The 27,116-nt window shown below is 41.5% G+C and overlaps 1 protein-coding gene across 1 annotated transcript in view; it reads left to right on the top strand.

The window, feature by feature from the left end:
• GLI3 (GLI family zinc finger 3) overlaps positions 1–27,116 on the top strand; it is a gene marked incomplete at its 5' end in the record, with an annotated part of 268,118 nt that overhangs the window by 136,216 nt on the left and 104,786 nt on the right. The window contains one exon of the mRNA XM_081101728.1: positions 2,879–2,984. Within this exon, the coding sequence (XP_080957854.1) occupies positions 2,879–2,984 (106 nt within the window). The remainder of the gene's footprint in view (positions 1–2,878; positions 2,985–27,116) is intronic.

Raw genomic sequence — 27,116 nt, 5'->3', positions numbered from 1 at the left:
CTTCACATGACATTGTTTTCAGAAGGATGAGTGATTTTTATTGAAAATGGTTAAATAAAGCAGGGCATTCTGCTCTGAGTTATGTGGAGCGCTGCCTGTGACAAGCATGGTGGATAAACTTTTAAACTTGGCCGACCAACTATCCAGATTTCCCTTACAAAACACCCAGCTCCAACACCTGTTAATAGTAAGTCTTCACTGGCGCACGTAAAATATGATTGCTTTTTTCATACGCACTCTATAAAATGCATAACGTGTGGGAGACAGGATCGGGTGGTTAGCATAGCCCTCACCCGTGGAATCCCAGCATCGTCGCACATCCTAATATCACAGCGACAATGATAGGACTATACCAAGATGGTTCCTTTCCTTCCCCTGAACCGCTCTCTCACCGCTTTATCTGACAAGAAGCACAAAATACCGCGAGTAATGGACATTTTCAGTACAATGGTCTTTTTCCAGCCATGGAAGTTTCCTAGGTTCTAAATCTGGTGGAATCACAACTTTGAATTCTATCTATGCTATGTTAATAGTTTTTCACGCTTACTGTTTTTTTCTCATAACCATACTGTTAGATTTCCAAAGGAAGGGCAAAGTCCAACACAAGGGAAATAAGACATAATTATTTACTTATTTTTGTGAACTTTATCTTTCAGTGACAGTTTGTATTTAGTATTATTTTTGTGTTAGATTCAGGTGTATAACATAGTTATTAGATAATCACGTCCTTTACAAAGTGATCTCCCCAATATTTCAAGTACCCACCTGGCACCATACATAGTTATTACAGTATTATTGGCTGTATTCCTTCTCTGCGATGTGCTTCACCTCCCTCTGAGAATCTTGTAACTACCAATTCGTAGTTCTTCATCCCTTTACCTTTTTCATTCAGTTCCCCAAACCCTCTCCCCTCTGGGACCATCAATCTGTTCTCTGCATTTATAAGTCTGTTTCTGTTTTATTTGTTGATTTCATGTGAAGGTATTTTAATTCATAAGAAAGAAGAAAAAAAGAAATAAGCCAGACAGAGAAAGTCAGATCTCACACGATTTTACTTACATGTGGAATCTAAAGAACAAAATAAATAAACAAAACAGAAAATAGTTTTTAAAAGTTTGTTAGGTTTAGTAGTGTATTCTAAAAGATGCTTGTTGAAGATTTAGAAAAGAGAAACGTATGGGGAGGAAAATGAGAACCACCTGAATTCCCACACAGGCACTCACAATAGCTCTCCACTGGGACTTCAGGAACTCCTGGTGGGGGTGGGGGTGGGGGTGTCGGGGGTGAGGTACTGGTTACACCCTTTTCTGTGTTTGGCACAGCACCGGCACCCAACGCACACACTCCGCCCTCAGGGTTCCGTGTTGCTTCTTGCAGCCATCATTTGGAATTGCCTGTACCACCTGCTACCCTCAGGTCTAGGCAGATCTTCAGGCTTGTAGAAATAGCTCAAAGCCCTTTGGAGGCACGTTGATGTACACATCAATTCCTGGGAGTGTTGCCAGTTCACGGGCAACAGCAGCACGATGGCTGTTGCAGGCCCCGCTGCGTGTGGAAGGCGCTATTGAAGAACAAGTTCGGCTTGTTTGCTGTAACATCAGGCTTACATAAAGCCCAGGAGGCACTCCCCCAGGTTTTGAAGTTCTTTGTTTTGCTTCTTGAAACTTGGTAAAAACCGGAGTGTCAGTTACAAAATATCCCCCATGGTTCTAATGATAAAATGGAGCAAAACTCCAGTTTTTGCAGTGAACCACTATTGGGGGGGGGGGGCAATACTTCCAGATTTGTCAGACAATTAGCATAAATTACTACAAGTAAGTGGGAGCAGAGGAACTATTGTGAAGTGTGCACACAGGAGCCCAGGAAACGGTGAGCCCCAGCCTGAGCAGAACAAGGTGGGAGGCTGGTCTGGAGCCAAGGTGAATGTTAGGGCTGAAAGGTAGGAAGCCGTCAGTTTGCCGCAAACCACCCATTGTAAGTCTGAGGGGGTCCGCTCCTCTCCTGCAGCAAGGCCAGGTAGCGTTTCTGCCACCAACCTATGGATTTGCTGCCCCAGTGTCAGGACTGTGGCGGTATAACCCAGGCCAAGAAAGGGAGCATGCATTTAAATGACCAAAATGTGTGTTTCTTGTGTGTAGTGTGAGTATGGTATGTGGGGGGTGTGTGTGGGTATGTGTTGTGTATGTGGTGTATCTGTGGTGTGTGTGGAAGCGGGATGTAAGGGGGGGGATGTACTATGTCGGGTGTATATGTGTGGAATGTGGGGTTGGTGTGGGGATATGTGTTGTGTATATGGTGCATTGTATGTGTATATGCGATGTGTCTGTGAGGTATGCATGGTGTGCGTGTGGTATGTGCAGTTTGTGTGGGGGTATGTTGTGTGTGATGTATGTATGTGGGGTGTTGTGTGTATGCCATGGATTTCAGCAGGGACTTTAGAATAGACTCCTTTCCTTAAAAAGCACCATGGGTAGAGGAGAAATGAAACTAATATTTATATTTCATTTTGGTCTAAAATTCACTTGACAGTGTAATTTACAAAAACCAAGTGTCTCGTCATCTGTTTCCTTTGACTTTGTGACCCAGTCTTCCCGTCCTGGCCAGCCTTTCGCCCAGGGTAGGCTCGGGTGCTTTTCTTTCTTGCTTCCCTCTGTAGGCTTTGGTTGCCTTCATAGGCTCTGCTTTCTCAGGTGCAGGTGGTAGGGCCTTGGTCATACTCCTGCATTAGGGAGCCTCATAATGAACTTGAAAGAGTTCTCCCACAAATTCTTAAAGGAGGCTCAGCATACGTCATGAAGACAGCACCGCAGCGTTGCTTCACGGGTTGGAATCCTGTTCCAAAGTGTTCTTTTCATATAGATCGGACTTTCTTTTTCAGACCCTCCTCACCTGTTTCCTGCATTCCACCCTCCTGTGCCAATCGATGCCAGACATCATGAGGGGCGTTACCATTATGATCCGTCTCCGATTCCTCCACTGCATGTGTAAGTATTAAAACCGTACCCAGTAATGACACAGAGCAAAATACCAGCTTCTGCTACCTCCGGACCTTTTGTTTTCAGCATGGCTATTGGGCGTTAAGGATGTGATAGAAGTATAAGGTTTACTTTTGAAATATAGCAAGCCTATCTATTCCTGGGCCTACTGAAACAAATCCCAATGCTTCCCGTCATACTACGCGTACAGCAGGTCCTCGGGTTATGTCGAAGATCCGTTCCCACGGCGCCACGTAACGCGATTTTCGCCGTAAGTCGGAACCCACCTACATAAGCACCTACATCACTCACATGGAGCACATACACAGCAGGAATGAAGTGAAACAGTAAAAAAAGATTTAAAAGGAAGATAACAATTCCTGATTTACTTGTGGTAAATAAATAATAAAAAACATAAAGCACATATGTACATACGTCGAAATGACAGAACTTTTTTTTTTTATAAATAAATGGGAGTTGGCAACGAAACCACAAAACGACATACATCGAGTCCGACGTAACCTGAGGACTGTCTGTACTAGGTAGCTGGCAGGTCATTCCTACTCGTTTGGTGATGTGTGTTCTGTTGGCTGTAAATACGAAATTAAAAAGTAGAGGACTAATGGAAGGATACCACACAGAATATGTATTTGGTTGAGAATGCCTTTGAAGTTTTTCATGCTAAACTTTCTGTGATGTGAAAGTCTTGTCCCAGGGATCACATGAATTGTGATGAAATTTCTATGGTAAATTTCATAGCCCTGTGGTGTGTACACCAATAGTCACTTGATTGATGGGAATGTCACCCAAACAAAATGGCAAATGTGATTGAGCACATGGTTTACACAAAGATAAAAGGAAAGAATGGTGGTGGTAACATACATTAGGAAAGGAAGAAGAGCATCTTGTGGAAATAGATATTATCTTACTCAGTTTGGGGGAAAAGAAATAGTAGACGTACAAGCTCAAATGTATGTGTGTGTGTGTGTGTGTATTTGTGTATGTATGTGTTTTTAGTACTGTCCGGATAACTAGAACCACATTCTAGGAAGGGCTGCCCTTTACAAATGGACACACACACACACACACACACACACACACACGCACGCACACACACATTTAGTTGTATGTAATCACCCTTCATTCTGAGACAGTAAAGTTAGAAAAGCACAAATAATACTTTGAAGAGTAATGCTGGTTATTTAGATGGTGGATTGCATCTCCCTGGCTATTAGTTACAGCTGTGTAATTACATATATGCCAAAGAAAAATGAAGTTGTTTTAAAACAAGTCCTCCTCTGTGAACAGAATTAATTGATATTAACAACCCTAACTATGTGCCCAAGTACACATATCATATTTTACCAACCGCTTCTTGGGCCCGTCCTCCATTGCTAAATTGTAATTTCAGAGCAGCTTTGCCCGGAGGTAAGTAATAAATCTGTGTTGCAGACTTCCATGAGCATTATAGGAGAAGTGAGTATTTATAGAGAGAAAACACAGAAACTTGTGACTTTTTTCTCACTTTTCACGGGAGCATAAGAATTTCCAGGGTTCTGAAGCTTGCTAGAAATACACGCAAATAAAACCAATAAGCCAATTTAAAATGCCCTATACAAAGGGGAGGAAATTCCAAATTCAGGCTTCAACCTGCAGTGTAATTCACCGGTTACACAGAGGTTTTGCATGGCTGATTCTCCCAGACTCTACAGTCTCTGCAGTGATGTAGTAATTTAAATCAGATTTTCTGTGGAATTTCAGAGTTTTTTTTCACTCTTTCAAAATCATGTTATAGAAAAATTTCAAAACACGAGTCTATGTGATTGAATGAACTGGTTCCTCTTGGTTTATTATAGCTTGCCTTTTAATTAAATCCAAATAGGAATTAATCAATACAATCCCAGGTATTGGTTCTTTGGCAAGATGTAGCAATAGCAAGCCCTCCTATAGTCCACACTATGTGCCCTAGGCCCTGATCGCCATGCCTACAGTGTTAGCTTGCTAGTGATAAAAACACCACAAGATAATTGAGGGTGAGTTTGGAGAATCCTGGGGGAAGGGCTTGCATTTCAGATATGACGGGTGAACTGGGATTTCTACAGATTTTAGTACTTCCTTCTTTTCCAGCCAAGCTTTAGGATACTTTAGCAGCAGTTGACTAAATTGTCCTCCAAAGATTCATAATGTAAGGCTAATAAATAACACTGAGCCTCAAAGGAGAAGTTCTGGAAGGTTCTGAGAGGAAATGTCATCACTGTGAGTGAAGAGCGTGGGGGGAGCCTGGATCTCTGGCCTCCTAGCAGGGTCCTGGGTGGAGACACTGAGTTTATGAAGTAGGCGCTGGGAAGCTAGTGCAAACCACACCTCTGTGCCTCTATAATACGACATTGTCTCTGCTTTGCCCTCAGTGACCTTCTGGCTCTGCATGGCAAGGGCCTGCTTAAACTCCCCACCCTTAGCTGGCTGTTCCTCACAGCACCCTGTGTGTGCCTTTATCTTGCCTGATCAGTTACTTTTTAGTGGCCACTTTTCCTGTTAGTTTTGTGGGCAGTGCCCTGCACTCTGCCAGGTACTTTGTAAAAGGTGCTCAGGAGACACCCACGCTGTCCATTCAGGAAATCAGCAGACGAGCAGTCACAGAGCTTGAATCCGATTCCTGAAGTCCAAAATGCGTGCTATAGAATTGTATTATAGAAAACGAGACCGAGTGAGCTTACTATAAGCTGTTAGAATATATATTTGTAATTATAAGAAGACAAAATCTGCGGGCATTCTCATTATTTTGTACACATAGTTGTTCTGGTGCCAACTTTAAAATGTCAGTTATAAGTCTTGAAAACAGGATTTGTGTTGCTGATGGAAATGCTCGCAGACCTCTGCTAGGAGGGATGGCAGGCACTGCAATAATTATGCTATCATATGTTATCATTAAAGATTCTATTGAAAGAGGTTTATAAATTGCTCTTATTTTTAGATAAACCACCCTATATTAAGGCATCAGCGATACTGTGCAGAATTAAATTAAAATCTCATAAAGTGAAATATGTTCTGTATTAGCTGTTTGACACTTAATTTGCCTCTGAATGAGTCGAGGAAATCACAAATTAACCTGCCTTTGTTTTTTCAACCATGGCTTATTAGGTGTTAGAACAACTGCAGTTACAGCCTAATAATGGCCATCAAGCCTTATAAATATGTGCAGAAATATGTCAGTTCGTGTTAAAGAACCCAGTGTGTTAAATGGAATGTCTTTAGGTTACTCTACGTACTCTCAATGTTATTTCACCATTTATGGTGAGGCAGTGTGGATAAGCATATAGAATCTTTTTTTTTTTTTCAAATACAGTACTGACAATATCATTAGAATTTATTGGCATTTCCTTTCTCGACTAAAATCATGAATTTAGACTAAGAACTTATAAGTAGGACATGGAGTATTATCTTTCCCTGAATTGTCACATAAAGGTTGTCACATAAAATGTACAATTCCTGCATTATGCGTATTTAATGCAAGTGGTTTGAAAATTAGGATACATTGGATATCAAGAACTTTCTCCCTTTTTTTCTTTTGGAAAATTCTCCACTGATTTCACTAGGACTTATGCTCTCCCAAATTATTTGCTTTGACCACAGATTTGATGCTTTATTAAGCCATATAGAAAAAAATACCAGTGTTTTAGAAAAAATCTTAATGAATACGTTTTATTATATTGCTGAGATTATTTGGAGCATAGACAGAAAACCAATCAAATTCACATAGTCAAGGCAGTAGCTTTATGTGAATATTTACTTCTTTGCCTGCTCTCTATACCATATTTTGTTTTGTTTATACCAGGGCTTTTCCTTGCACAATTCCAGGAGGCAGTATTGTATCCTATGGGAATGGGTGATGCTGTAGGCTAAAAATTACTATTTGTTTTAAAAAATCATTTGGAAATTTGGGCAGTTGGAGTATTACATCCCCTCCCCCAGAATACAGATATATTTTTAAATGACTTGCTTTCACACTAATAAAGTGTTCTTTCTTTTGCATTTTGAGTGTGTGTTTTTTAAAATCTTATGTTAGTACTCATGTAAGCATGCTTCTTTTAATGAATTTGTAGAAACACCAAAATAAAGTTTTAAATTTGACATTCATTTGGAATTTCTCCTTGGGTGGGTGGGTGGGGGGGATATTTTATATACTACCTTTTTGACCTAAACTTAGTTATGGACCAATCTGAATTGAATTTCAGACTGTCCATTTTCTTCATCTGAGCTCTGCAATTCATTTTCCAAAGCAGATTCCTTCGTTATTAGTCCATGATAGTAATTCAAGCCCCACAGATCTCACCAGTTGAGCTGAGAGCTGCCCTCGTCTCAGGCTGTGGATGTGAAGAGCACTGCACCCCAGTTGCATCCAAAGCCAGCACTCACGGGCGGCTGTCGCATGTCACCATCCACTCTACTAATTCATTTTAGAAAACCAGCCTCGTCGTTTCTCTCTTAGAGGAATGATCACTCATATTCTGTTCTACTTGGCGGCTCCTTTTTCTCTTAGGGGAGTCAATGTGGCTCTTTCCAAGGCTGCCTGACTCACTGAAATTATTCCACCTAAGTAAGAAGAGCTGTTCTTCCTACTAAAAGCGGTTCACTTCCTGGCGCCTGGGGAGAGGGCTCAGTACACGGTAGATCATTAATATTAGCAGTGAAATAGAGCACATTGGAACTGGTAAGGCTTCTCCCCCGTGATTATGGCTGCCTTTTAGAAATGAGAGCAGGGAGATGAGTGGCAATTTTGGAGTATGAATAAATACATTTTTTTTTCAGAGAGAAAAAGCTCTGAGAAAGGATGTATCATTATGGTAAAAGCTTAGGGAGAGAAAGGGTAAGTAGATAGCCAGGGCTGCTACTCGGTCCCCACCCTCTCTTTTTTCCCTCCCTCCCTCCCTGAATTCAGCATCTTGCATGTACTAGGTACTGTGGTTTTGGGAGCTCATATAATATATATTAAAAATAGCCTTCAATCTAGGCCCTTACTTAAAACTTCATGATGGTCCCATAATGCATAATAGTGATTTCATTCTTTCCATTCCCAGGAAAGCCTCCAGTAACATGCAGAGGTGAGCAAAACCTTTTATGTGTATTTGGGGGCATAACTAGTTTGACATATTTTAATAGTGCAACTTAAAATTAACAAAGGAAATTTCTTTTTTCCCCTCCACTGTCTGTGCTCTACCATAAACATTATTGAAGCTGGTATAGTGTAATGACATATCAGATTACATCAAATACTGTAACCTAACACTGTGTAAACTTTTCTCAAAAAAAGAAAAGAATGAACTAGGTTATAATTATATCTCTTGAGGGCAAAGACAAGATTTATTTCTTTGCATTTACTAGGCCAAGTCCATGTCTATACATAGTAGTTCCTGAATAAATATTATTTTCAGTGATGATAATGGGCTGTTGTTTCTTAGGCTACTGCAGGATGACTGTCATCATCTGTTTTGTTACTTACTTTGGTTAGAATGTGTCCTCTCATGCCAACAAAGCTAGCCCACTTAATACTCAAAATCAAAAGCTTGATTACTACTTAAAATAATATTAAAGGACAGATACAATCCACTGGCAAATATTAAGTCAGTTACTGGATGTAAAGTAGGGTACTATTTAATGTACATCTATTGCTGCTCTCCATGCCCTTCACATGGAAATAAAATAGGTGAAAATAGCAATCTCAAATGGACAACTTAAGAAGAATAGCAAAATTTCAAAGATAAGGGAAAATAAAAATGAACAGACAATTCACAGGAAAAAAAGAAGTAATAATGATCCTGACTGTAATGTGATGTTTTTGAGTACTTAACCATAGTCTAGGCACAGTTTTAGAGACTTTACATAATTATGTAGTAGTTTCAGCAACCCTGTGATGGAGTTGTTATTACTAACCTCTCTTTAAAGACATGGAGATCCTGATACAGAGAGGTACATAGCTTAGGAGCAGATGAGCATTATTGGAACCCATCAGGTGCTCTACTTCTTGCTCTTGGCTTTCAAGTTCTGCTCGTGAAAATGAACATTGCAGACTTGGCTGCTCTGGCTTCTACTTCCTGGGTGAGCACAACGGATCCTAACAACACACTATAGGAAGTTTTCTGTGTTAGTGGCTGTCATTATCTTCTCCAAGTTTCTAAGGAGTGTATGGGTATGGCAGTGTGGAGAAGAGCTGTAAAAAGCCTTTTGAACGAATAAGCCTTCCTGTAGCCAAGCAATCCGACATACAACATGTTTGCTGCCGTAGAATTTGTGACACCAAATGACTGGACAATTTATGTAACCAGTTGTTACAGGGAATGGTTTGATAACTTGTGATTCGTCGACTTGGTAGAATATTGAGCAATATAAAACATGGCTGTAGCCGAAACCGGTTTGGCTCAGTGGATAGAGCATCAACCTGTGGACTGAAAGGTCCCAGGTTCGATTCCAGTCAAGGGCATGTACCTTGGTTGCGGGCACATCCCCAGTGGGAGATGTGCAGGAGGCAGCTGATCGATGTTTCTCTCTCATCAATGTTTCTAACTCCTATCTCTCTCCCTTCCTCTCTGTAAAAAATCAATAAAATATATTAAAAAAAAACACACATGGCTGAGTAGAGATCAGTGATTATAGCCGTTTACTCTATAGATTGCAAGTCGTGTTGGACTAGATCACAGCATGCAGCTGCCTGGAACTTTCTTCCCTTAGATACCCATGGCTCGCTCCCTCACTTAATACATTTCCCTACACACACGTCTCCTTACCTGAGAGGTCTTCTATGAAGAACCGTCTAACGAACACGGGTTGGCAAACTATGGCCCATGCACCCAATCCCCCCCATGGCCTGTTTTTGTTAGTGAAGTTTTATTGGAACACAGTGATTGCCACTTACTCACTACTGTCCTCGCAGCCTTAGCAGTCCAGGGCAGAGTAGCTGACACACAGAGAATATGGCCCCCAACGCCTAAAATGTTTGCCATCCCCTGATCTAAGGTTACACCCCCTTTCCAGCCTGATCTTTTGCCCTTACTCTGCTTTATTTTTCTTTCTTATAAGCAATTGCTTTTTTATTTTTATTATACTTTCTACTTTTAAGCTCTCTTACTATTATTTCCCAGCATTTTCATTGCATATTATATCAGCTCGAAAAAAAGAACATGTCTTATTTTGGTCATTGCTTCTCATGATAAACTGAAAAAGTGTAAATCCAGCTTACTTTTAAAGAACTACCTTAGATGATTTGCATCCCTAGTTTGCCATGCAAGTATGCAAATGTGGGTGAGTTACAATTTCTAAACTTTAAAAAAAATACATTTCATTGATTTTTTTTGTTTGTTTTTTTTTTACAGAGAGGAAGGGAGAGGGATAGAGAGTCAGAAACATTGATGAGAGAGAAACATCCATCAGCTGCCTCCTGCACACCCCCCACTGGGGTTATGCCCACAACCAAGGCACATGCCCTTGACCGGAATCAAACCCGAGACCCTTGAGTCCGCAGGCCGACGCTCCATCCATTGAGCCAAACCGGTTACAGCAAATTTCTAAACTTTAAACATTGTAGTGAGCTGGCCACATCGATCCAGATCAAGCTATACACACTTTATTTTGCAATAAGAAACATGCAGTAAATCGGACTCCAAGGACATCATGCTTATTTCTGTTTTGCAATATTTCTAATGACTGAAATATTGGATTTGGTCGCCGGTGGCGGATAAAGCAGGCCCTAATTACAGTGCACGCTCAGAGCCTGAGCGCCAGTTCCTTGGCTAAAATTTCAGTGTTCTTTGTGCAGTGCTCAGCGTCGGGCCGGGAGCAGATGGTGACTGAAGGTATTCAGGGGCACTGAACCGGAAGCCGCGGGCTCTATAGAGCCTGCTGTCAAACCTGTTGCGGGTGCCTGGGGGGTACTGGCCTGTAACAGACTTTTTTCTTTGAGCACAATGCTTCCACTCATGGTAAGCCTGGCTTCAGAGAAAACAGAAATTTACCGCCATCATTTTTATTTATTTTTCAAAATACGTGTTTGAAAAAATTGAACTCTAACAGAATTTGCCCCCACGGGAAGATGCTTTCAGGTTCGTTTACGTGACGACTGCCACCCAAGCGAAGCTGCCTGCAGCTCATCTTATGTGGCCCGCTCTCCTTCACTTAGGTAACAGAGCCCGCTTTTTCCACCTCCACAAAGACATGCCATTTCCTACAGCCTCACAGCAGGCCGAGTTCATTTCAGACCTTTCCCCGGGGAACAAAGGCCACGGACTCAGGCCCGCCTGCCATTCATTCCTGTTTGTTGTTGCATCCCCACCCCTGCCCACAGTGAAATCCATACATCAAAAAATAAAATCCCAGCAGACTTGTTTCCAGGAAACTGCCTGCTTACTGTTGGAATCCTAAGTAACATATTAGCTAGAGTTTGGCATCTCTGGCGATCCAGAAACTAAGTATCATAAAAGGAACTAGCAGGAGGAAGGTCGGTTTTGAAAGTCATCCTCTCGGTCCTAAGCTAAGGTAGGGATGCTTTTGCAGAATATTTCTCGATAACTGTATTGAAAAGATATTTGGGGAAGAATCTTGACCGTTTTTAGTTTTGTTGTGATCTTTGCAAAAGCAATATCAGAACAATAGTGGGCATCAGTATATTGCCGTTGGATAAAATTTAACAAGTTAAATGGCTTATGGGTCCTATGTTGATCTCCTGTAATTCCTAGTGGAATTGGTGGCATTGCATCAGTTTTCTTATAACTCTGATGCTCAAAAACATCATCTATAATGCTATATCTGTATACTCTGCCTCTGCCTCTCCTTTTTCTCTTTACACCACACACACACACACACACACACACGCGCACACACACGCACACACACGCGCACACTGCTTACACACAAAGTAGGGAGAAAAGAATACAGAGAAAAGTAAGAAATGGCAGGTCAGGAGCTGCCTTAAGGCATGAGAGAGCATTTCCAGTAATGAGCAAAATCAATATGGGCCTGTAACCTAAAGCTGTAGATTTTTCTAAAAGCCAATCACCTAATACTGTGAGTCATGCCTCATCTCACATGTTTATAAGTTATAGATATGTAAAACCTTCTCCTGCAGCTACAGAGAGATTATAGATCCATTAAAAAGTGCCCAGTTAGGACCACTAGATGCAATAGGAAGCTTAGACTCTGTCCAAAAATCTAAATTAATCCCAGAATGAGTTATGTGTACAGTTGCGATCTTTTAAAGGTTTGCCAGTGAGAGGCCTTCAGTGCTATCATACCTGCAAACTGTTCCAGAGAGCCTCGTCCTCCTCAGGCCCGGGTCACCCCCAGGTGATAGGAACTCTGCCTAAGGCCAGTTATTTTAGTTCACAGCATTAAGAGATCACTGGGTTTAGAGTATGTATGCTACCACCAGGGAATGAGCCACAACATGCAATACCTGACTATTTAGTCAGGGGCACTGACTTCCCTTAGATTGTCAAATTTTAAAAATGACAACAGCTTGGCTGGTATAGCTCAGTGGTTGAGCATCAACCCATGAGCCAAGAGGTCCTGGTTTGATTCCTGGTCAGGGCACATGCCCAGGTTGCAGGCTGGATCCCCAGTAGGGGGCATGCGGAGGTAGCCAATGAATGATTCTCTCTCATCATGGATATTTCTGTCCCTATCTCCCTCTTCCTGCAATTAATTTAAAAAAATTTACCCAATCTTTCAAAAAAAAAAAAAAAGGCAACAGCCAACACAATAGTAGTCTGGTATGAATGAATCAAAATTAGACCTATTTTTTGTCAGATCGGCAAAAAATAGAATATAGTCATTGGTGTGCCACAGAATTTTAGTAGTCAGTTTATGTGTCATGAAATGAGAAAGGTTGAAAATCGCTGAGTTAGCCACTAACTGGAGAACACCAATACTCTTCTAAGTACAGATAATATCCAAATATTGCCAAGTTCATTGGAAGTAAACAGTGTCTCTTTTATGTGGGGGAGTGAGAGAGAGAGAGGCACGGGCAGTTTAAAGATCTGCCTCATTTGCGAAACAAATCACCACACCCTGTTGCATGAATATGATTTTCATTTTTAAAACAGAATCCCAAGAAAGCATTCCTAGTTTACTAAAATGCTTCTTGCCTATATTCAAAGCAATCTCTGGCTCCCTCACAGAACAGAGTCCCTGTAGGCCCAGTCTGCATTGCTTTCAACTTAACCTACGCACACCAGTGAAAATTTCCAGAAACAAAATCAGAATTGTAAGTCATTAGCCAAGGCAGTCAGACCTGTAGAGGGGACTCTGATTTTAAAAGGATTTTCATATTGTAGTGGCCTGAGATACACAACAGATTAATACTAGGATTATATTAATGTTTGTATTACCTAACATGTTGGGTTTTTTAAATTTAAGTATTTGATGTCTTCATTATTTTTAATATATAACATTAAAATGTATGCACATACACCACTCACTTCTGTCCGTGTCCCTTGTGGTAATCTCAGCCTGCCTTCGGGATGGGTTAATAAAAATTTGCACAATCTTCTTTCTTAACTGAAGTAAGAGGGGAAAAGAAGGTCAGCATAAAGCACTGTAATCCTGTTTGAATGCTCAAAATATGGTGGCCTCAGATTTTGGATTTCAGGACTGCGGGATAAATGGAGCTACTGGATTGAGAAGAAGAGTCCAAGTCAGGATTCCACTGGGAATCGGGGGATTGTGACGTGAGGGTTGAAAGCAGAGGTCCCACCTCTTGCGTTAAGCTCGAGGGAGGGATTCCCTCCTGGTTGAGAATGTCACATGGTAGTTATGAGAGAGAATTTGCAGAGTGTAAGTGATTGAGCATTCCACAAGTATTAGGTGGATGGCGGGCTGTGTGCATCTGACTTGGGCATTTGTTTCATGTACTTGCAACTGATCTGAAGGATACTGAGCAGATACGTTATCCCTTATTTAATTGGGTTAACTTCTCCACCCTTCCCCACCTCTTCACCTGGGCAGACAGAGCACTTTTTAGTTATTTTGGTTGTTGTTTGTTGTTTCTCTGTTTGTTGGGAGGAGGGAGGTGTGTGGCAGCTGAATTGGAAGGAATGAAAAGCAGAAGGCGGCCTCCCTCTCCCCACTGTGTGGAGAGAAACATCCTTTCAGGTCTTCTGGCTTTGCAAGGGTGTCCTTTGATGAGGCCTTTGTCTGAGGCCCCGCTGAAGTCTCCCGGTACTCAATGTTCAAAAAGGCTATTGGTCCTTCTTTGTTTTCTTTGTTGAACTGTTTATTTTGCTTTCTTCCCACGAGGTTCCCTGGCCTTCCTCTGACAACACTTTTCTGCATGAATTACATTCCTCGGAGGCAAGGTCTCCGGATTCTTGCAGTCCGTGTGATCCCGCCTGTCTGATGAGCCCCGAGATACAGCCAGCTGCGGGTCTCTGCCAAGCCAGGTGCTTGCTCAGTTTCCCTGACGTGGAGACCCAAAGACCGTTTGTAACTCATTAGTGAGAGGGCAGTGCTTCATTCCAGGTGAATAACTTAGCTGCTGTGGAATCATCACTGCCTTTAGAAATCACAGGAGGACACTACCAGCCATTTGGCTGCCTTTCGACGTGAGTAAGGCTAGTCAAGGAGGGGAGTTCAGGTTATTATACATACTCATTCCCACTTCACTGACATAACCACCTGTGCAGGGTGGGGCAGGAGACCATTGGCTCCATTTCAGTTGAATTTACATTCAGAAGGAATTTCATAATAATTTGCACAAAATACATTCCCATCTGTGTGGAAATCATCAACAGCAATAATGAAAAGTATTCAGATATCTTAATCATAGCCATTTTCTTGCAAATCTGTTTTTTATCTATAGTACTGTTTATGACTGAGACAGCGATGCACAATTAAACTCGGAAACCTATTAAATAAAGATGAAAGATTTGGTTCTTGGATAAATTACACCTTCATTAAGGTGTTGGTAAAGCAGGTGAGGCCACTAGACAAAATGGAGTTGTTTTAAGGGCAAAATTCTGGAAGGGATCTGTTCACCTGTGTGTACCCATTTTTTAAAAATTATATTTTATTGATTTTTTTTTTTTTTACAGAGAGGAAGGGAGAGGGATAGAGACTTAGAAACATCGATGAGAGAGAAACATCGATCAGCTGCCTCCTGCACACCCCCTACTGGGGATGTGCCCGCAACCAAGGTATATGCCCTTGACCGGAATCGAACCTGGGACCCTTCAGTCCACAGGCCAACGCTCTATCCACTGAGCCAAACCGGTTAGGGCTGTACCCATTCTTTTATACATGAGGACCAGCAGGTGGGGTGCACTGTGCTAACTGGGGAGTAGTTTTGACATGGCACTTCCCAAAGGAGGACCAAAGAGTGTTTGTTAGAAATGATTGAACATGACATCAGTGGTGAAAATTACATGCTGATGAAATACCTTTTTCTACATAGAAACTTTTCCTAAAAGAAGTGGATAAGGCCCAAGCAGTGGTTGTGGTTTCTTGAGATCCTTCTGTTTTCTTGCTGGGCCTAGTTAGAACTGGCCTCTTGGCATCCGATTGTTGTGAGCCCGGGGACACAGGCTTTCTGTGGGGGTCTCCTGGCCAGGGTTCCCTGGGGCAGATAAATGCATTCGCTCTGCGGGGTCAAGGTTCTTTCTCACACAAGGAGGATTTGCCTGGAAGATTGGAGTGAAGCCTCCTTTGGCAGAAGAGGCACTTCCTCCTTGGAGTGCACAGCTGCCCGGATGCTTCCTGTGCGCACAATGGACCATCCTCGGGAGCAGGACTGGGTTGCAGCGGTCCTGAATCATCACCCCTGAGCATACCCCCTTCCCACTCAAGATAGTCGTTACGTTAGCCAATGTTAATGCTTTCCCCCCCGGGTTTCATCGTATCATCCCAGAAAATTCAAACGTAAGTCTGTTGGCACATAGTTTCTGATGAGCCTCTTAAAGCCACTTCCTAAGCTGTTTTTGTAACAGACATGGGCCCTGGACAGTTCCGTTCTCAGCTCTGCCACAAATTAACTGGATCCTAACATTTCCCTGGCCTCTCTGGACCTCCTTGTTGTTGTGTGTGAAATGAAGTAGTCAGATGAAATGACCTGACTTTAAGATTTCGTAACATTGCCCAGGTATGAGAAAGCTTAGGTTTGTCCTTTGTATTTTTCTCCTGTGTATGGATACTTAGGAGTCCATGAAACCCTGTGGCCCTGCTACATGCATGCCCATGTGCCCCTTCCCCTTCTGTCCCCTCTTTCCTTGTATGAAGATCTGCATCCCTCTCTCATTCTCCCTCATACTTCCCAAGGCAGGCTTTGCACATCCCTCCTTAGCCACCGATGCGTAGAGCCGCCAGGCACTACCTGTGCCATTTCAGTGTTGCTCACAGAGGTTCCCACTGGAGTGGAAGGATAACTGGAAGACCAGGTCATCTGTTCTATTAACAGCATCAATAATGCTAAAATATAATATTTAAGCAGATACAGATTTTTGTATTTGGTTCAAGATAATTTTCCCTTGTGTTTAAAATTATAGACTGGGTTTGAATCCAGCTTAGGTAATTCCTATCAGATGACTTACTCTGTCCAGACCTATTTCGTTATTCAATCCCATTTTATATCATGAATTCAAAGAATGAGCATATAGATAGCACTTAGCACAATTTGTCATGTCATAGGTATTTGATAAATGGCCGAATTACCTAATATGTATTTATTATATTACCATATTTAAGTCATCTGTTTTAAGTTGTGTATCTTTTCTCACCTTTTAACATCGCTGAAATTGGAATGTATCTCAGCATCTGTAGTGTTTTATGATTACTGTTGGTGGAGTGGCAGCTATGGGGAAGTTTCAGGTATCTCTCAATAAAATTATTTTGCTGATATATCCCTTTGTGTGCAAGTACTTTGGTGCTATATGATATAACCTATGCCTGAATAAGCATAGAAGAGTTTTAAAAATGAGTATAAAGTAAAAATTGAAAGCGATAAGGAAGTATTGTCATTCTTAGTGGTACCTAAAATAATGGTGCATTTTTTTAGGTCAGTAGCATCTTAGCTTTGATGAAATACAGTATATAACATATGGATTGTGTAGGTGTAAAATCAGCAAAAAATAATAAATAAATAAAAACGTTTCACTGCCAAGTTTTTCTCCCAAGAGCCAAGCAATTTTTTCTAAATATTATAGTAATGGACCTAGTTGCAGGACTGTAAAGTTAAAAAGTATTAAGAATGTTTTCAAAAATGCTGTTTTTGCCTAAATCATAAAAAAAATAGAAAAGGAGGACAGCTTCAGTCTGGAGCAGTATAAAGGAGGGAAGCATGTGTTGTGTGCTGGCTCAGTTGGTGTATTTGTGCAGATGCATAGCACAGGCTCTCAGAGGGTAAGACTTCATGATTAATGGTGTTTATTCTTGACAGAAGCCTCCTTTATTTATCTGCAATACAGTTTAGCGATTTTATCAGGCACCTGAATGAAAAATATTCAGTCATACCAATATTGCAGTGTAAATTGAGTAGAGTCACTTTTTATTATATCTTTCCGCCTTATCATCTGCACAGTAATTTTCTAGCGGAGGTTTGATATGGAAAGGCTGGATTTAGCTGTACTTGACACAAAGCCTCTTCAATTTCCCCTAAAAGTTCAGGCTGCTCTTAGAAATGTGTGTGTGTGTGTGCACATGCATGTGTGTGCGTGTCTGTGTGTGTGTATAATGCATAAACCCTCTCTCTTATCCAAGCAATTTCGGGATTTGAAAGAATGAAGATAAAATGCACAAACCTGGATGGGAGAAATGTTGTTAATATAAAAACGTCTAATAGCTCTGAACTCCCTGGTCCCAGCTTCTTTAGTGCTTAAGCTGTAGCTTAGTACTGAGCCTTTTGCATGGCTACATAACCTCACTTTCTTCTAAACAATTGCCATCCAACTGTAATCAGCAGAAAGCCAGACACTTCCCTTTCTTCTGGGAGTAATATCAAAGTTGGAGTTCAGATGGCCCGGGGGATCACCAGTCGCTGTGATGATGGCAATGTCATTTAAGAAAGAGGGAAAAAGAGATCTCATTTGTAGGCTACTCGAGTAAGGTGTCACTAAATTTTAAGCAAACTTTATTCAAGGAACAGATTGTCAGAATGAACTAGTGGGAAAGAGGGCCAAATGGTTTGAATCGTAGAAAACATTGGATTTTAGGCCAAAAGGAGGAAAGGAGAACCTCTTGTCCAAATCCTTACATTTTACAGATGAGAAATGTGAAGCCCCAAAAAGTGCTCCCAGTCAGTCTGTGGTCTCAGGCCCGGGGTCTCCAGTGGTAATATGAGCAGGTAGTTCCTGGGCCCGTTATTTAGACCTTTCCCGTCTGGGAAGTCTGTCCTTCGTGGGGATCAGAAGACTCGCTTTCTCTATGAAGAAGGGGTGCAGTAGGAGACCGTGTGGCTCCTTTCCAAGCGGCCAGACTCGGTCGGTCTTCCAGGGTGCTCTTCTCGGGGCTCTGGGCAAAGTTCTCTGAAGCCATGATAACAAGAACTGTAAGAAAATGATCTCATTTCTTGGAAGTTAATGCTGCTTTTCTATTGAATAATGTAGATAACTTTTTCCTCAGTGCATTAGATATACTCTTTTTCCATATTTAATTTATTTTTGACAAGTTTGACACCCTCAAAGGGGCTTAAATTCTGGAATATTGACAAGTGTGCCTTGGATAGAGAGTCTTCGTTAACATGTAGGGGAGACCTATAAGGTCCACTTCCACTTAAATCTAAAGAGACCGCTACTTAGAAAGGGCCACTATTTTCACCTTTTGTAGGAAGGGGCCCCTAGCGGACCTTGGTGATTTTTATTCTAGAGGAGAGCTATTTAGATAAGTAATAATAGTTAGATCATAATAGTTCCTTGATGGACATCATTATTATCACTTTTTTAAACATTGATTTAAAGAATGAGGGAAACTGTGAGTCAGATGTATCTTGCCAAGGCTCACAAGAGACAACCCAGAAAAGCAGTCTAGTCAATAGTACTAGTAATAATAATAATAATTATTATGAGGATTATAAGGATTATGAAGATAGTGAAAAAATCCCTATCAGCTCCTGGAAGACCGCTGTTGGTAAAGAATTTATTCTATCTAGTTGGTTCTTGAAGTAACATTTACAAAATATTAAAATAGAAGCCTTGCACTCTCTCTGGCTCAGAATTCCAGAAGCACCCTGTCTTTGAAATAAATATTTTCCATACCACTGGTAAGAGGACTCAATCTGAAGCAAGGATTAAACTGTTGGAACCTAACTTACTATTTCTAACTAGAGGCCCAGTACACGAAACTCGTGCACTGGTAGGGCCCCTAGTGGCTGCCAGCTGGGGCCTCCCTCCCTTCCCCCTGCCAGCCCCGCCCCCTGGTCGAACTCCCTGATGAACTCCCTGTTGAGGGGACAGTTTGCATATTACCTCTTTATTATATAAGATTATTTCCACCCATCCTCACCAAAGGATGCCATGCTGATAGGATTCTATGTTATTAAAGAACATAATACCCAGACAAACAAATGCCACACTTCCCAGGAGTTTTCTAGATGCCTTTAGTTCATGGGACTTTGTCATTTGCCGAGTTATACTATCGCATTTCAACGTCTTTTTATTTTTCTGTGTGTTTTCTTTTTGGAAGAACTCATTATTTGGTATTCTGAATTCTTCTTCTGTGGGGGATGGGGAATTGGTAATTCATCAAATTCTGAAAAATCGGATCTATTAGTATGAGTGGGAAATTGGTGGGAATATCAGCGAAATCAGACTTGCAAATGTCTGCCCCTTCCATTTTTTTTTTCACATGGCAATGAAGTTTTGAACTAAAAGTACAGAATGACCATGCCCATGAATTTACTTTTAGGAAAGAAAGTCCCACTCGTTTTACTAAAGGTCAAGTCAAGTTACTAAAAGATTTGCTTTGTTAGAAGAGGTGGTGTGGGTGCTCCTAGATGTCAACTAGCTCCAGAACACTCACATGGGGTCCTGAGAGCATGACTACACAAGGAGTTGGTGAAAGCAAGGTGATTTTGGCCTTAACCAGTCCAGAGCTCTAGCACTAATAGCGTCAGCAAGAATGAGTGAGTTGGTCAAAGCGGCCAGTGTGCTGAGAACTTACCACCCGATTGTCCAAAATTAAACAGTGCAGCACTGCTGCTTTTCCTTCTGGGTCTAAATAGCCTTGGGGCAAAGCAGACTTTGGAGATCTGGTTTACCCAATACCACATCTAAATGTGCACTCTTGTGACTCTGAGTGTAGAACAGCTGATTAAGTGCACACTTCCTGCCGCTGGGAGACTTGGAGGAGGAGAGTGAGGCGGGAGGGCACCCCCCACCCCCTGTCCTCTGGGCCTCTCTGGATTGAACAACCTCCCTTGAGGAAGAGCACATCCAAAGGGAAACAGTGACTGTTCAAAGGGAACCGTTTATACTGTCTCAGGGAAGGAAGAGAGAAAGGATTGTGTCTGTCCGCTTTGTTACCACGAACCAGGGGGGAGCCCTCTAGAAAACAGGACCCATCCAGTGTCCCAGATTCGGACCACTGAGGGCAGCTCTCGGGCTGTTCACCTGCAAGGAGGTGGGTTGCCGTGGTCGGCAAACTGCGGTTCGCGAGCCACATGCGGCTCTTTGGCCCCTTGAGTGTGGCTCTTCCTAAGCCTTAGGAGTACCCTAATTAAGTTAATAACAGTGTACCTACCTATATAGTTTAAGTTTAAAAACTTTAGCTCTCAAAAGAAATTTCAGTCGTTGTCCTGTTGATATTTGGCTCTGTTGACTCATGAGTTTGCCGACCACGGGGTTGGGGGAAGCTTGGCAGCTGGATATCTGAATTTCTCTCCTAGGCAACCACAGTTGTTTTCTCTTCAAGGTGGTATCTGTGGACTTTGTAAAGGAAGACACAACACAATAGTTCTTCTAATAATTAGTCCTTATATTTATCATATATATATATATATATATATACACAACATATAACATAATGATGTATATTAATTTTAAAATTAACATTACCAGTTTTAAGACTTTTATATTTTTCACAAGCTCTGTAGTAATTGGAGGAAGAAGAAAAATATGACTTATTTATTTTACATTGCAAAAAGAAGGGTACCTTTGTATGGAATATCTGGATCCCATTTGACCACCAAAGAGACTGTCAGAATAATAATTTTAAATATACTATGCACCTATGTAACTAAAATATTCAAAACTGATGACAGGTTATTCAAAAACTGGTTTGTTAACTGCCGTTTGGATCATGGATACTGTCCTCCCAACTGGTGCACTCTCTCTGCCTTGGTTCTGAAATGCAGGCTTCTTTATACAAGTGTGAGTTGGGGCAGAAAGAAGATGCATAGTGTGAAAAGTCATTTAGTGCAAAGTGCTTACTTGAATCAGTAGTAAGTTTAAGAATTCTTTTTCCTTTAAATATATTTTTGTTTATTTTGGAGAGAGAGGAAGAGAGAGAGAGAGAGAGAGAGAGAGAGAGAGAGAGAGAGAGAGAGAGAGATTTGCTGCTGCACTTATTTATGCACTCATTAGTTGATTCTTGTATGTGCCCTGACCGGGGACTGAACCTGCAGCCTTGGTATGTTGGGGACGATGCTCTAACCAACTGTGCTACCCAGCCAGGGCCTGTGTGTATCCCTTTTAAAAAAATGATAATATATATAGTACATATGCAGAAAAGTACACAAAATATACATTTTTGTGTATAGCTCCACAAAGTATAATTAATTATCAGAGTGAAAACCTGCAACCACTAACCAAGTCTAGAAAATAGAACAATCACTAACACCCTGAAAGTCCACCAGCTCAGAGGTAAACATTATCATGACTATTCTAACACTAAAGTTTAGATGTGTCTCTTAATTGAACTTATGAGATTATATATTATATTATAGTCTTTTGTGCAAGGCCTTTTTTCACTCAATGTTTTTCACATTCTAGTTTCTTCATTTTTATAGGTGTTTCCTATTTCATTGTATGCATTATTTGCCTATTCTATTGTTAATAGATAGTTGATTGTTTCCAATTTTAATGTGAATGAATAACAGTGCTCTGAATATATTTGGCATTGTGGCACATGTTTACATACTATTGTTGGGTATGTAACAGGGAAAGGAATAGTTGGGACATAGGGTGTGCATCCGTTCAAGTAGATAATGACCTACTATTTTCTAAAGAGTTTGTGCCAGCTTATACTCACATTGTTCGAGAGTTCCTATTGCTGTAAATCATCATCAATACTTAGCATCATCAGTCTTCCTAGTTTTAGCCATTCCAGTGGGTGTTTAATAATAACTCATTATGGCTTTAATTTGTACTGCAATTATAAATGATGTTTATGTACAGTTTGCTAAGATATATTAGAAAAACCTTTTAATATTAAAAGCCAAAGTATAATTCAAAACATACTTTTATTTTGACTATGTTAGAAGTGCATAATGCCTGAAAAAGTGTGGGGACTAAATAAGTTAAAATACTGACAGTGGTTCAATCTGGAGAGCTTGGATATAGAGAACGACCTTTTTATAAAAAAAAAAAATTCTTAACTTTTCCATTTATGGGTGTAAACTCCTTTTATATTCAGACATAATTAGAAAATAAAAATGAGAAAGTCATTGTGAAAAATCTCTTGAAATGGTGTTCATCATTAAAATAAATATTCTCCCCCCCCCCCATTTTCTTCTTGTTGAAGAACGCAACCATAGCTCTTAAATTCTCTGTATAAGAAAATATTCACACTAACTTAGTGTGAATGTGCACAGTAAGCAATGTTTTAACCTTCACCTTTAGTGGTCACTTCTAACCAAATCCTATCTACATTTGGTAGCAAGGTTTACATTCCATATTTACCATGACCAAAATGCATGTTAGAAGCCCCCTTTGGTACTTTTTGACTGTGCTGCTTGCTCATCAGATAACATTTGCTCTAATGCATGCCTTTTATACTGGCTGCCTCCTGCAAGTCCCACAGTGGGGATCGAGCCTGCAACCCAAGCATGTGCCCTGACCGGGAATCAACCCTGATCTTCTGATTCATAGGTCCACGCTCAACCACCAAGCCACACTGGCTGGCCTACATGTATACTTTTCACCTGATTTGACTATAAACTCTTTGAGATTAAAGACTGAATGACCATATATAATATTTATTGAAATCCTCCCCCCAGTGCTGAAATCACAATGGATTCTTAGTAAACAGATTTTCAATAAATGTTTTTCTAATGAATATTTCATTGAAATAGTCGTCTGTGTAGTTATACATGTAGTTTTTAAAACTTGAAATCCAACATGGTAAATGTGTAAAAAGCCTAAGTCAGTTCAAACTTCATGGGGAATATAATTTAGCTACAAAGATGATAAAAATGGGATTTGAAACTGAACCATCTTATTCGTTAGGGTCCTGGCAGTTTAAAAGGGTGGATATTTACGGAGATGTAAACAAGGTGAAAGGCCCTCAAAATGACCCTAAAGCCCAGCAGCCCCCAGGAGTAGCACAAGTTGGAAGAAGTTCCTATCGCTAACCTGAAGGTGCAAACAAACTGATTCATTGAGGGCTGGGGCCCAGGAAGAGGGGTCACACTTCTGGAGGGGTGACCATGAAGTGGCCCCAGATCTCAAGCTAAGGAGAGGAAGTGACTGGAATAAATACCCCTGATCCCTCTTCCCTCCACTGCCAGCTCCTGCCAGTGCATCTCATTAGGAGAATCCAGAGGAAAAATGAGCCAGCTGATTCAGACCCTACAGACCAGCCTTCCTGGGCATGCAGGGGTTCCCAGGTGAAGGATGGTAAATGGCAATAACTGGCAGAACCCTCTGTTCATGGAAGGGTCCCATGATAACGCTGGGCAGAGACTTCTGGGAGTTCACCTTGAATAGAAGAAAACATGAAGTTTAGGATTGTGCGGATTTCCGGCAGTATTTAGTACATTAGCCATGGACATTTTAATGGTTTCCTTCACTGTATGGAAAGCAAATTTTTTATTACAAATTTTGGTTTATTAAAACTGCGACTATTGAATAATTAATTCGTTGGTTAAAAATACATTAGAAGGGATAACTCCCTTTGTTCTCTGTTAGGCCACTGCTTGAATATAAAGAGTGGTTTACTTGTTATGGGAAGAACAAAGTTAAACAAAAAAATAAATTTGTTATATTAAAAAAAAAACCCCACCATTTCATTCTTCTGGTAGTTGGAGCCCTCATACAAAGATGCAAGGGGAATTATGTACATTTCCAGCGTTCCAAGCAACATGAAAGCAAATTGTAATAATCCAGCATACAAACCTTGTTTAATGCTCTCATAATAAGTCACGCAAGTGATTAAATACTGTGATTTTAATCTTGGCATTTTAGTAACCCAATAAGATAGATGAAAAGGCAGTAACAAATTAGATTATTTAATCATATTTCATTCTAACTAAGAAGGTATTCTCTGCAATGTGTTTTTTGTTTTGAAGGTTATCATACATAGTATAATGTTTAAAACGCTGTAATAACAGTCTTTCTTCTACTCTTTTTATTGTAATCTATTTTCATGACCTTTTAAAAAATGTAACCCAAAGTCAAATCATCTCCACAAACACACACACAATTTCATATTGCTTTCTTGCTTTTGGGAGAACATCAACGTAATCCCCACCTTCTTTCTTGTCTGAAACTGTGCATTATATATAGCCATTGGAAAGAAGTGACAGCCACTCATTAGGTCTCTATGGCCTTGGACAGACAAATGGGTGAGAGCAATGTAAGGGACACTGTCCCTGACTAAGCGTGCTGGGCCCGCATGCCTGAGCCCAGGTGCAGAGGTAATGGAACAGCAGTTGTGCCCAGACAGCCCAGACAGCCCTCTACAGCTGGGGCATCTCTGGTCCCCAGGCTGAAGTTAGTATGACTTAGTTCAGAGGGTCACAGTCATATTGCTGTGCTCTTTGGTGACAGCATGAAAGGCCTGGAATCTCTGTACTTGGAACCATTCTAAGTTTCAGTGTTCTTTTAAGAACGTTTCTTGTTTTGTTTTCTTTCTCCTTGGTTTGTGCTGTCCTTCAATTGTTGAGTCTTGTCCAGCCCCAGAACAGAGAGGGAAGGGAAAGCTACCGGCAGAGGAAGCCATGGGAAGCCAACAGCAATCTTCAAATTGTGTCTCTACTAAAAATATAAACCAAGAAAGAGACACCTATAATTTTTTTCCTGGTGCTACTGTAATCTTCAAATGAAGATTTTTAGAAAGTTTGACAAATATTTACCAGGTCAAGTTTATGATAGTTTGTGAAATTATATATGTCATTGACATGGGAAATTTTGTGGCTGCCTTCCTCACAACTCCCACCTCCTTTCCTTACCGTAGAATTCCCCTCTCTGGCCGTAATCTTGAATGGCACTTGCACACAGCAATAAACACACATCTGCCTATTAAGTTTAAGGAGGTTACTTTTCCCTCTCAAATCTGCTTTCCAAAACAAAACAAAAAAAACTGACAAGTGATGTAGCTTCTGGGAATTTGGAAGTGACTTTGGTTAGGTAATGTTAAAAGCAGCTCTCTTGAAAAACTATGATTTATATATCTTTACATCCATGTCCAGTGGCACTGGAGCCATTGGAGTTCAAGGTTGAGTGCTCAGCCTTGGTGGCTTAGAAACTGATTTATGTCGGGCTTCAGCTCTAGAAGTTGGCTCATGCTAGCCAACTCCTGGGGGCCTGATGTGGAAACAATTAATCAGTGATCAACTTCCAGGGAGAAACTGAGCAGCAAGGAAACCAGAACACCCTGCAGACAGCTCTCTGCTGAGTTGAGAACCACACGCACATGAGAGTTTTGGGGGGTGCTTCTGACACCCCCCAGGGACATCAGCAACTCTCTCTGTTTACTGAGTGTCAGTGCCAGTCATTGGCAGCAGCCCTGTGAGGGAGCTATTATTGTTCCATTTTTGTGTTTATCAGGGAACTTCTGCTTAGTGACACTGTCAGTGATGCCTCAATTCAAATCCAGTTCCCTCAAATTTCTTGTATCTAATTACTGAGCCCCTGTTCTTAACCACCTTATGTGGTTTTACGATTTTACTAAGAGGGGCCCGGGGAATCCAAGGAGATGCTTCAGGAACACTGTCAGGCAGGAGAGCAAAGCATAAGATTCTCTTTGAAAAGAGGGTTCCAATATTTCAGTGTTTGAAAGTCATGATATGCTGTTTATGCCATCCCTAATATGCATGTGTGTGTATGAGTGCATATGGCTGTATTGTATATGTATGTAAATTAGGAGTGGAGTATATTAGCATAGTGTATGATACCAGCTCATTACATCAGGCTTTACTCATACTCACTTGCCAGGACCCCTACAAGGTGGGTATCTTCCCTGTGGGATCCTTGAAGACCAGGAGAGGGTAGGTATGGTGGCTGAGGTTGCATCTGAGCCCTTCCATGTGCCACTGCTCTAGGGGTCTGTCTCACCTGTCTCCAGAATTCCTAATGACCCCTCCCTGGGTAACCCCTCCTATCTAATAAAGAGGGAATATGCTAATTGACCCTCATGCTGTCGCAAAGATGGTGGCACCCACAGCCAATAAGGAGGAAATATGCTAATTGACTGCCATGCCCTCAAAGATGGCAGTGCCCACAGCCAATAAGGAGGGAATATGCTAATTGACTGCCACACCCTCAAAGATGGCGGCACCCAGTCCCCTCAGCCCTGCCGCTCCATGCGCCTGCCTTTGGAGTCCCCCAGTCCCCTTCGCCCCCCAGCTGCCCAAGGCCAGGGCTGGCCCAAGCTGCAGGCAAGCCTAGGATGTTGGCTTCCCAGCCTCCCAGGGCCACCTGAGGCTCAGGTAACCAGGGCCGGCTGAGGCTTGTGCTGCCGGCAGTGGCAGCAGCAGAGGTGTGATAGGGCGTCGCCTTCCCCTGATCGCCGGGTCTCCTCCTGCCCCTGAGGGCACCCTGACTGTGAGAGGGTGCAGGCCGGGCTGAGGGACCCCCCCCCCCCCTTCCAGTGCATGAATTTTCATGCACCGGGCCTCTAGTACTAAATATTTTGCTATTCATATTCTGGGGATGGCTAGTTTCTTTCTTTAGGGCAGTGATGAACTTACAGTTTTCTTACTTGTACTCCAGTCTGAAGGCATGTCCCACCACT

This window comes from Myotis nattereri (assembly GCF_964212035.1).
Source record: "Myotis nattereri genome assembly, chromosome: 11".
In the NCBI taxonomy this organism is placed as follows: Eukaryota; Metazoa; Chordata; class Mammalia; order Chiroptera; family Vespertilionidae; genus Myotis; species Myotis nattereri.
Note: the sequence above shows the minus strand (reverse complement) of the source record. Positions and strands in the feature narration are given on the sequence as shown.